The 13,092-nt window shown below is 41.2% G+C and overlaps 1 protein-coding gene across 2 annotated transcripts in view; it reads left to right on the plus strand.

Annotated features, from left to right (window-relative positions):
* Positions 1-3,826: 3,826 nt before the first annotated feature.
* The window catches only part of LOC124011481 (tenomodulin-like), a 143,058-nt gene continuing 133,792 nt past the window's right edge, over positions 3,827-13,092 (plus strand). Inside the window, exons 1-2 of one of the 2 annotated variants that reach the window (XM_046324910.1) lie at positions 3,839-4,078; positions 9,192-9,323. In XM_046324910.1, coding sequence (XP_046180866.1) covers positions 4,031-4,078; positions 9,192-9,323 — 180 coding nt within the window. In that variant the 5' untranslated portion in view covers positions 3,839-4,030. Of the gene's footprint in view, positions 4,079-9,191; positions 9,324-13,092 lie in introns of both variants that reach the window. The other variant, XM_046324911.1, reaches the window with a different exon arrangement.

Consider the following 13,092-nt stretch of genomic DNA (forward strand, 5'->3'; position numbering starts at 1 on the left):
ATATTCGTGACACAAGGTGTCTACAGCATTGTGATGTCTTTTTAGGCCTTTCCATTGAAGAATGGATGCAAGGGACCATATATAGCATGTGGTCACATGGTGTCTCCCGCAGAAAACCTTGCGTAAAATACTGAGGTAGCCATTTTTCCAATCGCTTCTTATGAGAAACCAATTGCCTCGACGGATATATTATTGAATATATATGTTAAAAACACCTAGAGGATGGATCCTAAACAACGTTTGCCGTGTTTCTGTTGATATTATGGAGCAAATTCTGAAAAAAGTTTGGCGTTATAGTTGTAGCATTTTACGGTCAATTTCTCAACCAAGCATGATGAAGAAACGGGAGCTTTTTCCCCTTCAAAAATAATATTTTTGGAAAAAAGGAACATTTGCTATCTAACTGGGAGTCTCTTGAGTGAAAGCATCTGAAGTTCTTCAAAGGTAAATTATTTAATTTGGTTGCTTTACAAAACCTCCAGACAAGCTTCAATGCCATACAACTCTCCTTCCATGGCCTCCAACTGCTCTTAAATGCGAGTAAAACTAAATGCATGCTCTTCAACCAATCGCTGCACGCACCCGTCCGCCCTTCCAGCATCACAACTCTGACTTAGAGTATGTGGACAACTATAAATACCTAGGTGTCTGGTTCGACTGTAAACTCTCCTTCCAGACTCACATTAAGCATCGCCAATCCAAAATTAACTCTAGAATTGGCTTCCTATTTCACAACAAAGCATCCTTCACTCATGCTGCCAAACATACTCACGTAAAACTGACCATCCTACCGATCCTCGACTTCGGCGATGTAATTTACAAAATAGCCTCCAACACTCTACTCAACAAATTGGATGCAGTCGATCACAGTGCCATCCGTTTTGTCACCAAAGCCCCATATGCTACCCACCACTGCGACCTGTACACTCTCGTTGGCTGGCCTTCGCTTCATACCCACTGGCTCCAGCTCATCTACAAGTCTCTGCTGGGTAAAGCACCACCTTAGACTCGTATCTCCCTAACAAGCTTTAAACACCAGCTGTCAGAGCAGCTCACAAGTCACTCTACCTGTACATAGCCCATCTGTAAATAGTCCATCAAACTACCTCATCCCCATACTGTATTTGTTTATTTATGTTGCTCCTTTTCACCCCAGTATCTCTACTTGCACATTCATCTTCTGCACATTCTACCATTCCAGTGTTTAATTGCTACATTGTAATTACTTCACCACCATGGCCAATTTATTACCTTACCTCCCTTATCCTACCTCATTTGCACATGCTGTATATACACTTTCTTATGTGTTGTTGTATGTGTCGAACTGCTTTGCTTTATCTTGGCCAGGTCGCAGTTGCAAATGAGAACTTGTTCTCAACTAGCCTACCTGGTTAAATAAAGGTGAATTTAAAAATGTTTAAAAAAAACATTTTTGGATGTCATCATTCCACATGGGAATGGTTGGAAAATCCATGCAATGTAGAAAGTAACACTCAATGTAGACACAGTGTCACAGTGTCACGACCTTTATTTCCTTTGTTTTGTCTTCATTTAGTATGGTCGGGGCATGAGTTGGGATGGGCAGTATGTTTGTTTTTCTATGTTGGTTTTTGTGTTCAGCCTAGTATGGTTCTCAATCAGAGGCAGGTGTCGTTAGTTGTCTCTGATTGAGAATCATACTTAGTGTCACGTTCTGACCCTAGTTTTTGTGTTATTTCTTTGTTTTAGTTGGTCATGACGTGAGTTGGGTGGGTATTCTATGTTTTGTGTTTCTAGGTTGGGTTTCTTGTTTGTCCTGATATGGTTCTCAATCAGAGGCAAGTGTTAGTCATTGTCTCTGATTGGGAACCATATTTAGGTAGCCTGTATTCTGTTGGTGTTTGTGGGTCGTTGTTTTCAGTCTTTGTGTGTCTGCACCAGATAGAACTGTTTCGGTTGGCACTTTTGTTGTTTTGTAATTTGAAGTGTTCAGTTTTTTGATTATTATTAAATTAAGATGAACACTAACCACGCTGCGCTTTGGTCCTCTCTATTTCCAGACGACAACCGTTACACTTAGGTAGCCTGGGTTTCACTGTTGGTTTGTGGGTGTTTGTTTCCGTGTGAGTGTTTGTCGCCACACGGTACTGTTTCGGTTTTCTTTTTAATCACATCGTTTATTGTTTTGTATTTCAGTGTTCAGTTTCATTTTTAATAAATCGTCATGAACACTTACCACTCTGCATCTTGGTCCGATCCTTACTCCTTTTCAGAGGAAGAGGAAATCTGCCGTTACACACAGTAATCAATTTAATTGGGAGGAAGATGGGAAATTCATGAAAAAGTTACACTTGCCCTGTTTGCAACTGTACTAACTTTCACTTCTTTTGAACATTCATATGCCTCACCTTGGTTCATTGTACTCCATTGCTGCATCTAAGAAGCCAACAAGCAGACAATATATCGCTGAAGAGTTCATCAAGTTCCTATCAAATGCTATTCAGCGATGGAGCATAGAGGGGGAAAGAGCAAATGTTTATTTTTCTAATTCTTCCAGGTTTGCTCTAGCTGCTCCCATCAGCCCGCCTCTAATCTGTAGGTATCTGGCGTGTACTTGACAAATACATTTGATTATTTTCTATGGGTATAGAAGCCCGAGTTTCGCTCTGAATGCTGCAAGGGGATGGGGGTCTGTGGATGATCGACTCCAGTGCTGACAATACACTATTCCTGAAAGAGCTGCTGCAAAATGTTACAGTAATTGTAAAGTTTTATATCAATAGGAAAAAGCTGACTAAGCCTCACGGCTATCAGATCTGGCAGACAATGTGTGTCGGAATGTTGCCTACCACACTAAAGTCCTGCTTGACCAGGTTTAGCCCAAATGATCTCCGTTGTACTGACCTTAGTCATCATTCCTCCCCTTCCTTATGCAACCTAGGTTTATGTGAGTGTTTACATTCTAGTAAAACAACACGGGCAACAACGCAACAATTCCATCGATGTGCGATCTTAAGAGGTTTAAAGGCATTGCTGTAGGAGTTACATACTGTATGGACTATCAAGCATAGCCTTGAAGAGAAACTCCACTCAACTTATATTTTGGTATTTTCTACATTAGTCCACTGTTGATACAATCCCAAAATGTTTTCCATGTCAGCAGCCAAGTTCTCAAGATTTTGGACTTTGAAGAAGAAAGTGTCACCAGCCATATCAGCATGATATGCAAAACATTTTGAGACTGTATCAACAATGGACTATTTTTTTTAAATACCAGAATATCAAGGTTCCCTTTAAAAACTCCCACACAACTTCAGGTCTTCCTTTTGCATGAAAGGTTGGAAATCTGACAGATCTCACCAGATGTTCAATAGCTTAACTGTTTGCACAGTGTCTCAGTGGCCTTAGCCTGTAAAGGTATTGAACAGCATGGTGTGTCAATGTATAATAGTGTTTCAAAGTGTGTCATAGTGTGTTAAAGTAAGTTCTACATGGAACAGAGGACCAGGAAATTAACTATTTTCTGTTGATTTGTGTGGGAGCACCATCCTGAGTGTTGTTTATATTTGTGTATTTGCTGTGGTTGCTGTATTTGCTGACAGTTGCATTCACTTGAAAGAGCATTTAGACAGCCAGGCTAGAGCACACATGCTAAAATGTTCACGCCTGCTCTTCCTCATAAAAGATTGTTGAAAAGAAAAATAATTCTTTGTATTTTCTCGTACACTTTCAAAAGTTTGATCGTCCCCCTAGAGTCAGATAATTGAAAGTACAATTAGAATAACTATCCCGGGTGTAGTTCAGTATCTCAGAGTTAAACATCTACCTCAGATATTCCATTATTTGAATTTCGAGCAGACTTCGGCTGGATACATCTGCTTTTCTTGTAATGGAAATCAGAAGTGTTTAAGTAATTCCATCCCATCCCTCCCCTTTCAGAGCACTCTCAAATTACCAATGGAATGAAGTTTGGACTCTTACTTCTAGAGCCTCAGTAGTTTTACCAGCTAGGACAAGTGAATCTGAAGAAATTCTTCTCTAGGCTTGCATTATGGAAAATAGCTCTCAATCCAGCAGTCAGCAGGCTCTATGGAAAGATGTGAGTCTTAATTTCATTATTTTGTACTAATTGTTCATACTCTACCGACTGTAGAATATGGTTAGGATTAGGAGATGTTGGTAATAAGTGGCAATACATTCAATATCTTTATTGAATTAATACATATCTTGATGCTTATGGACACATAATCAGTGATGTAACATGGGGTCATTGGGTGTTATATTATTGGGTGATGAAAAGATAATGAATGCAATTAAAATGACGACAAATGTCAGTATTTTGTCATGCATATTGGGCAAAAACATCCTTTACAGACAAAATAACAATTGCAATTGGTATATTGTGAGTTTTAGATGGTTTGAGGGGCTAAAAGATCATTGAGATGTTAAAAAAAAAAATACTGATATATTTCAAATTCCTAGAGTTATATCTGACATTTGCACTTTGAAATAACAATTAGAATGGGACTTGATATTGGTGTCTGCCTCAGTGCTTAGAGTATACTATTTTCCTCATCTTTCCTCTCTACCTTGCCTATATTCCGTACACTTAAGTTGTACAAGTTCACCTGAGCTAGGGGACTTGCTAAATTCCTCCATTTTTTTATCATCTAGCTATTATTTTGAATTTTAGTACCCCTGTATGTACATTTTTTTGGGGGATAAAATATTGAATTTAGCCTTTACTACCACAACCCATAGAAGCACATTGAATTACACATTCATAAATGGAAAAACAGACAGTCCCCCAAAGAATCTCATGTGAAGATTGTGTCAATTGTTACAGCAGACTCACTGAGGGAATTATTATGATTAAAAAACCACCTGTGGCATTACATTTCTGAAGAAAATATTCAATAATAAAAAAGTGTGTATTGAATGCAAAGTGGACCACACTTAGTCCAGTCTTGTGGAATAATTTAAACTAGTCTTGTGGACTCATTCAAATGTTGTGTTCATGTGTGTTACCTTAAGCAAAAATGTCAATCACATTGGATGTACAGTACATTAGCTCTTGCAATGTTTTCTTTTTATTTCATTTTTTAAAGAATGCCCTCTATTCATCCCTCTCTCTTTCTGCCTCCCTCAGAATAACAAGGGGCTTCAGGCTCCCCTCATCACAGACTGATTCCTGCCATAGAGGCACCAAATACCTGCCTGATTGTCAACCCTTAAACCCGTTTAACACTGGTCGACAGGCAGTTGTCTGTGTGCACACTCTCTACTCCTTTCACTCTCTTCACCTCTGCCTCTGCCTCCGCCTCCCCCTCCCCCCACCCCCTCTGTCTGTCTTTGAACAATTTATATTCTGTGCAGACAGAGCTTTGTCGTCAAGTGAAGTTTCCACTACATACCGTATGCAAGCTGTTGGAGGAGAGAGTAGACTTCGGCCACATTTATAAGGCCTTCTGTTTCCTATCCTCATTGTGAGGAGAGCTAGAGCCTTGAATGTTTATTGCTACAGTTATAGTTAATCACATACAATGCCTTCGGAAAGTATTCAGACCCCTTGACTTTTTCCACACTTTCACGTTAGAGCCTTATTCAAACATTTATGAAATAGTTTTTTTCCCCCTCATCAATCTACAGACAATACCCCATAATAACAAAAGAAAAACAGATACTTTTGCTAATTTATTAAACAGAGAAAACAGAAATATCACATTTACATAAGTATTCAGACCCTTTAATCAGTACTTTGTTTGTTGAAGGACCTTTGGCAGCGATTACAGCATTGATTATTTTTGGGTATGACGCTACAAGCTTGGCACATCTGTATTTGGGGAGTTTCTCCCATTCTTCTCTGCAGATCCTCTCAAGGCGTACAGAGGCCCATTATCAGCAACCATCACTCCTGTGTTCCAATGGCATGTTGTGTTAGTTAATCCAAGTTTATAATTTTAAAAGGCTGATTGATCATTAGGAAAACCCTTTTGCAATTATGTTAGCAGAGCTGAAAACTGTTGTACTGATTAAGAGGCAATAAAACTGGCCTTCTTTAGACTAGTTGAGTATCTGGAGCATCAGCATTTGTGGGTTTGATTACAGGCTCAAAATGGCCAGAAACAAATAACTTTCTTCTGAAACTCGTCAGTCTATTCTTCTTCTGAGAAATTAAGGCTATTCCATGCGAGAAATTGCCAAGAAACTGAAGATCTTGTACAACGCTGTGTACAACCAGAATTGAGAGAGGGGTGTGGGGCCCCGGTGCACAACTGAGAAAAAGCCATATCTCAGACTGGCCAATAAAAATAAAAGATTAAGATGGGCAGAAGAACACAGACACTGGACAGAGGAACTCTGCATAGGAGGCCAGCATCCCGGAGTCGCCTCTTCACTGTTGACGTTGAGACTGGTGTTTTGCGGGTACTATTTCATGAAGCTGCCAAGGCCCATATCAGCGGATGGGATGGATTGAGATGCAGTCCATGCAAAAACGTATATCTTAAACAGACTGATTTTTATATTGTATATTATTATGATAGGGGGCATGGACATCAACTCTAGGGGGTATTAATGCACGCAGCTTTTGCTCAATACATTTTTTTACGACTACCACACTATTTAAAGTCCCCACTATTAATAGTATAAACACTATAATAAGAAATCCATTGCATATCAGACTTAGCAAGTCTAAGCTGCCTTTCACATACCCCTGATTTTGCGCTTCAGCACCATTGAGAGCAGTTGAATTTGATGTTTTCTTTTTGGTGTCGCTATGGCTAGCAATAACATAATCAAAAAAGTATATTTAATGCACATGACTGTGGAAAGAGCTGTGCCCATGGTAACCTCGTAAACAATTAATGTGCTAATCCCAGGCTATTAAAAGGGACAGGCAACTATTTGAGACTCGCCTTTTAATTGAATTTTTTGAGTACTTCAGACTCCAGAAATAAACATTTATAATTCTTTCACCCATTAAATCTTCATTCACCCCTCTAATACTTGTCCATGGGACCGGCTGACATTCACTCAGTCACACTACTTCTCTCACTCACATTCATGAACAAGATATTGTGTATGAACTACATATACCTTTTATAAATGGCACCCTTATTTTGTCAAACATTACCCAATCCACTTTAATAATTACAATCACAATAGAGAAAACAAAGCTGTTTTATCATAGCCTTGCATGCAAGAAGATGGCCCAATTATTTTAAAGAACAACTTCGCTAATTGAACTTTGCTCCGATATCTTCTTTTCATTGTCCTCTGAGACCTTCGATAGCAGCAGTGTGAATCAGAACATTTCATTCCCTCACCACTGGAGCTTTGTGGGGGAACAAAAGCCCTTTTTTATTAATCTGTGGCCTTGAGCCCAGGGAATTGAGTTTTAATTTGAAGAAAAGTAAAATATACATGACCTTTTAGTATATCCGCAGTTCTGCAGATTTTCAAAATGATGATTATTTACTTTGTGCAGGCAAGTACACTACATAACCAAAAGTATGTGGACACCTGCTCTTCAAAGATCTTATTCCAAAATCATGGGCGTTAATATAGAGTTGGTCCCACATTTTATGCTATAACAGCGTCTACATTTCTGGGAAGGCTTTCCACTAGATGTTGGAACATTGCTGCCGGAACTTGCTTCCATTCAGCCACAAGAGCATTAGTGAGGTTGAGCACTGATGTTGGGTGATAAGGCCTGGCTCGCAGTAGGTGTTCCAATTCATCCCAAAGGTGTTTGATTGGGTTGAGGTTAAACTGTTCAGGCCAGTCCAGTTCTTCCACACCGATCTCGACAAACCATTTCTGTATGGACCTCGCTTTGTGCACAGGACATTGTCATGCTGAAACAGGAAAGGGCCTTCCCCAAACTGTTGCCACAAAGTTGGAAGCACAGAATCGTCTAGAATGTCATTGTATACTGTAGCATTAATATTTGCCTTCAGCCCCAGATCATTATTCCTGGGTATTTGTTTACATAATCCTCCCAGCATTTCTGCAACTTTATATAGTTTGACAGTTCACACTATGAATAGAGTATTCATGGGTTGGACGTTTGTCACAATATTGTTTTGAAGGTTCTCTTGAGGTCTGGTGACCGACTGAATGTTCTACCTAATGCTTTCCCAATTGGCACTGAAGAAGATTTACTCTAAAGTGTGTTATAGCGACTTGGAAACAAAATGACATTTCTAAATGAGGCAAATAATTAATAGGAAAACCTTTTGTCATCATTGTGATGTAGTCAGATTGACTTTAGATGTAGGATAGCATCATCTAGCTAAGCTAAGAGTGAGGAGTGCCAAACGTTAGCTAATGTAGTTTTGACAAACTTTGCTTGCTAATGACAACATTTCCATCGATCTAAAGTCAATTCAACGACCTAATGATGACTAAATTGTTTCCTACTAATCATTGGTTTTCCAAGCCACTATAGTGTAATTTAGAAGAAACAATAATCTGCACTCATTCAAAGTGACTGGGCACCATTTGACTTTTATGCACTTCTATGGCTGAGAGCATCTTGAGAACGTTGATATCAATGGCTTGATGCGACCAAGTGATGTAGGTGAAACCCATAAATAGAGGCTATCTAGAGAATTAACATATTTTTGTAAGCAACATTAGGAATCTTGCATCTAATGATTGTGTCAGGACCCGGTTACGAACCCGGGTCTCCGGAGTGAGAAACAGTCACAAAAAAGCCTCAAAAGATACTTAAAAACAAACAAACAAGAACAAAAAACAGAATTCCACAAGAGAGTCCACCGGGATCAACAAGAGTTCACAGAGTACTAGGGCTGGGTGCTAACATACAAACACAGAGCAAAGAACTGAGTAAAACAAAGGGTTTAAATACAATCAGGGGAAACGAGGCATAGGTGCAAATAATAATGGGGATCAAGGGAAAAGAAAAGGTCAAAAGGCACAATGGGGGCATCTAGTGACCAAAAACCGGAACAACCCTGGCCAAATCCTGACAGATTGTCAGACATTATTTCACTTATGTCATGTTATAATGAGGTTATTACAATGTATATCATTGCTAATACCATTAGAATAACATATTTTCTCAGTGCAGCTGTAGTGATTTTAAAGTCATTATAGTTACTTAAAGGACAGTATGATATGTACATGAACCACTCTGAAGTGTGAATGGATAAAAAAATGCTTCTCAATTCACATGTTCTCCTTAGGTGGAGGTAGGGAAAGAGAAGACCGTGTACCGGAGCTACCAGCGAGGAGCCCTGATTCTGGGGCTGGTTTTCCTGGTGTTGACCCTGGGCATCTTCAGCCTTAGACACCTCTGGAGCCCAAGTCTGGGGAGGGTAAGGCCTGGCTCAGTAACAGCAGTATTGCTTCACAATCATCTAGTAAACTAGAGTCACTGTAAATGTTGTCTAGGGGGGGTAAGACCTGGCTCATGTCAATAACAGGGGGATGTCATGACTGATCATATTGCTTCAAGATCAACCAGTTGACTAGAGTCATGGTAAACATTTAGTCTGGGCATGGGGAGGGTAAGGCCTATCTTATGTCAATAACTGTGGAATGTTATGATTAGGGCTGTGGTGGTCACAACATTTCGTCAGCCAGTGTCTGTCAAGTAAATAACTGTCGGTCTCACAGTAATTGAGCATTAATTAACAGAAACACATTTAGCATCTCCTGGCTTTCACACATAGCCTGCTGATGCAGACCTTTGTAACATCTACAAGTCTAATGAATCCATGTAATATAGCCAACAACTTCACAACAAATCTATTTTAGACAGGGTTAAAAAGCATGATATGAAAATGTAGTCAATTTCAGAAGAACAGAATAGCATACTCAGAGTTGTCCTTATGTTAGGTTCTGATGTGGCTATGCCAAATGGCTTTGGGCTACACTAGTTCATTTAGCAGACAAGATTTCTTTACAAATCTGTGGCATTATTTTATATTTTATTGTATGAATAATACAATTGAACAAAGCTGAGTTGTTATACAAATGTTGGGCTATATGTTTTGATAAATTAATACATTTTAAGGCTGCATGATGCGACTAATTGTGATTTGTAAAAAGTTGCTTGAAAGGCATGAGCTCTGCTTTGTTTTTTTTTGCTCAGGCTGTACACACTTCATTAGTCTCATACACAATTTGACAAGCACTTGATAATGCCTCGAATTTGACGGCGACGTTACCTTTGTGGCTGTAATGCACTCCCATGTCTTTGTTGTGCCCTTCTCCCTGAGTGTTGCATGCTCTCCATCACGTTATCGGGTCTTTCTCAAAGGCTACAAGTGAAGACAGACATCGGGGACGCAACTGTGCATGTCTTTATTGGATGAACTGTCCACATTTACTTTGTCAGCCAACAAGATGAGTAGGCCTAATGATTAGCAAAAGCACTAGCCTATGTTAATCTACTATCCCCCATAGTACAAAAGTCAACCTACTCTATGGGAGAAATAAACATTCCATCCATAGTCTGGGACAGTTGTGGGATGCAATAGATCCCAAATTAATAGAACCACTAGCATCAAAAAAATGTCTAAGCAATGTGGCTGACACAACAGATCAGAACATTTAGCTTAAAATATTGATAAACTATTAGGTATCACGTTCGTCATAAAGAGTAGAACAAGATGCAGCGTGGTATGTTTCTTTATTCATCCTTTATTTTGGAAATGAAAACTTCAAATAACAAAACATGAAGCTGGACTAATGCTCACAGGCATCAATACATAGACAGGTCCCACAAAGCACAATGGGAAAATGGCTACCTAAATATGATCCCCCCCATCAGAGACAACGGAAAACAGCTGCTTCTGATTGGGAACCATATCAGGCCAACATAGGTATACAATTCCCCTAGATAACGCACCCTAAATCTCACTCCGACCCAAACCACATAGAGAATAAACAGCTCTCTATGGTCAGGGCGTGACATTAGGCCATTTCTTCACAGTATAAGCGCAGCAATGGACACATGGCAGTAGTGTAACGGGATTCTTCTGTTGAAGGAGAGGACCAAATTGCAACGTGGTTGAAATTCATGTTTATTTTTAATGAGAAAACTATACATGAATAAACTACAAAAACAACAAACGTGTAAACCCGAAACAGTCCCGTGTGGCACAAACACTGACACAGGAGACAATCACCCACAAAACCCAACAGGCTACCTAAATATGGTTCCCAATGAGAGACCATGACTAACACCTGCCTCTGATTGAGAACCATATCAGGCCAAACACAGACACAGACAAACTAGACACACAACATAGAATGCCCACTCAGATCACACCCTGACCAAACAAAACGTAGAAACATACAAAGCAAACTATGGTCAGGGTGTGACAGTACACCCCCCTAAGGTGCGGACGCCGGCCGCAAAACCTGAACCCATTGGGGAGGGTCTGGGTGGGAATCTGTCCGCGGTGGCGGCTCTGGTGCTGGACGTGGCCTCCACTTCACCATAGTCTTAGTCCGCCCCATTGTCCGCTTCCGTGGCCTCCTAACCACGGCGACCCTTCTAAATGACCCCACTGGACAGAGGGGCAGCTCGGGACAGAGGGGCAGCTCGGGACAGAGGGGCAGCTCGGGACAGAGGGGCGGAAGCTCTGGCAGCTCGGGACAGAGGGGCGGAAGCTCTGGCAGCTCGGGACAGAGGGGCTCTGGCGCCGGACAGGCGGGAGAGTCCGGCAGCGCCGGACAGGCAGGAGCACCTGTAGGGATGAGACTGAGAGACAGCCTGGTGCGGGGGGCTGCCACTGGAGGGCTGGTGCATGGAGGTGGTACCGGATAGACCGGACCGTGCAGGCACACTGGAGCTCTTGAGCACCGAGCCTGCCCAACCTTACCTGGTTGAATGCTCCCAGTTGCCCTGCCAGTGCAGCGAGGTGGAATAGCCCGCACTGGGCTATGCAGGTGAACCGGGGACACCATGCGCAAGGCTGGTGCCATGTAAGCCGGCCCAAGGAGACGCACTGGAGACCAGATGCGTAGAGCCGGCTTCATGGTACTTGGCTCGATGCCCACTCTAGCCCGGCCGATACGCGGAGCTGGTATGTACCGCACCGGGCTATGCACCCGCACTGGGGACACCGTGCGCTTCACAGCATAACACGGTGCCTGTCCGGTCTTTCTAGCCCCCCGGTAAGCACAGGAAGTTGGCGCAGGTCTCCTACCTGGCTTCGCCACACTTCCTGTGTGCCCCGCCAATACATTTTTGGGCCTACTCTCGGGCTTCCATCCACGCCGCTCCATTCCAACTCCATTCTCCTATAACCCTCCTCGCACTTCTCCAGCGAATCCCAGGCGGGCTCCGGCACTTTCCCTGGGTCGACCGCCCACCTGTCTATCAGGCCAAACACAGAAACAGACAAACTAGACACACAACATAGAATGCCCACTCAGATCACACCCTGACCAAACAAAACATAGAAACATACAAAGCAAACTATGGTCAGGGTGTGACAAGTAGGCTATAAGCGGGAATGTTCGATTAGCGTGCAAACACCATTTTCAAAAGTGACCGCAAATGCGATTATGCATGTAATGCTTTTATTATAAAGGTGCATTTTTATGGTAAATTATCTTCCTCAAAATTGAAACTCATGTGCTGCTTTTGTATGCCAGTTAGGCTCTACACCCTTGTAAAGCGGGTTAATGTGCATAATTTTAAGAAGTTATTTGGCCGCTTTAGATGTGATACAAACCTTATCAAAACATATAGGCCTATGGCCTAGGCTACATGAGATGTGTGACTATTATTCGAAAAAGTTTCTTATTGCTGGGCATCATTCACAAGGGATAGGCTAATATTGTCACTCATCAGACTATTCTTGATTTAATCTTATCTTTACAAATACTAAATAATGTGTGTAAAATGTATTTTAATTTAGACTGGACCATTATCATGCACCTGTCTTGACACGGGTGGTTGAAAAAAAATATGTCATCTATGTACTTAAATAGCAAATGGCAGTAATTTTAGGAAAATTGACAAATAAATATAGCAGGCCTAACCTAATAGAAAGCTGATTGGATCCTCCTATTTTTAGTAGAGGCCATCGCTCTGTTTTCTCACGCAATTGCATAGCCTATAGAAAT

Source organism: Oncorhynchus gorbuscha, linkage group LG23 (assembly GCF_021184085.1).
Source record: "Oncorhynchus gorbuscha isolate QuinsamMale2020 ecotype Even-year linkage group LG23, OgorEven_v1.0, whole genome shotgun sequence".
NCBI classification, from domain to species: Eukaryota; Metazoa; Chordata; class Actinopteri; order Salmoniformes; family Salmonidae; genus Oncorhynchus; species Oncorhynchus gorbuscha.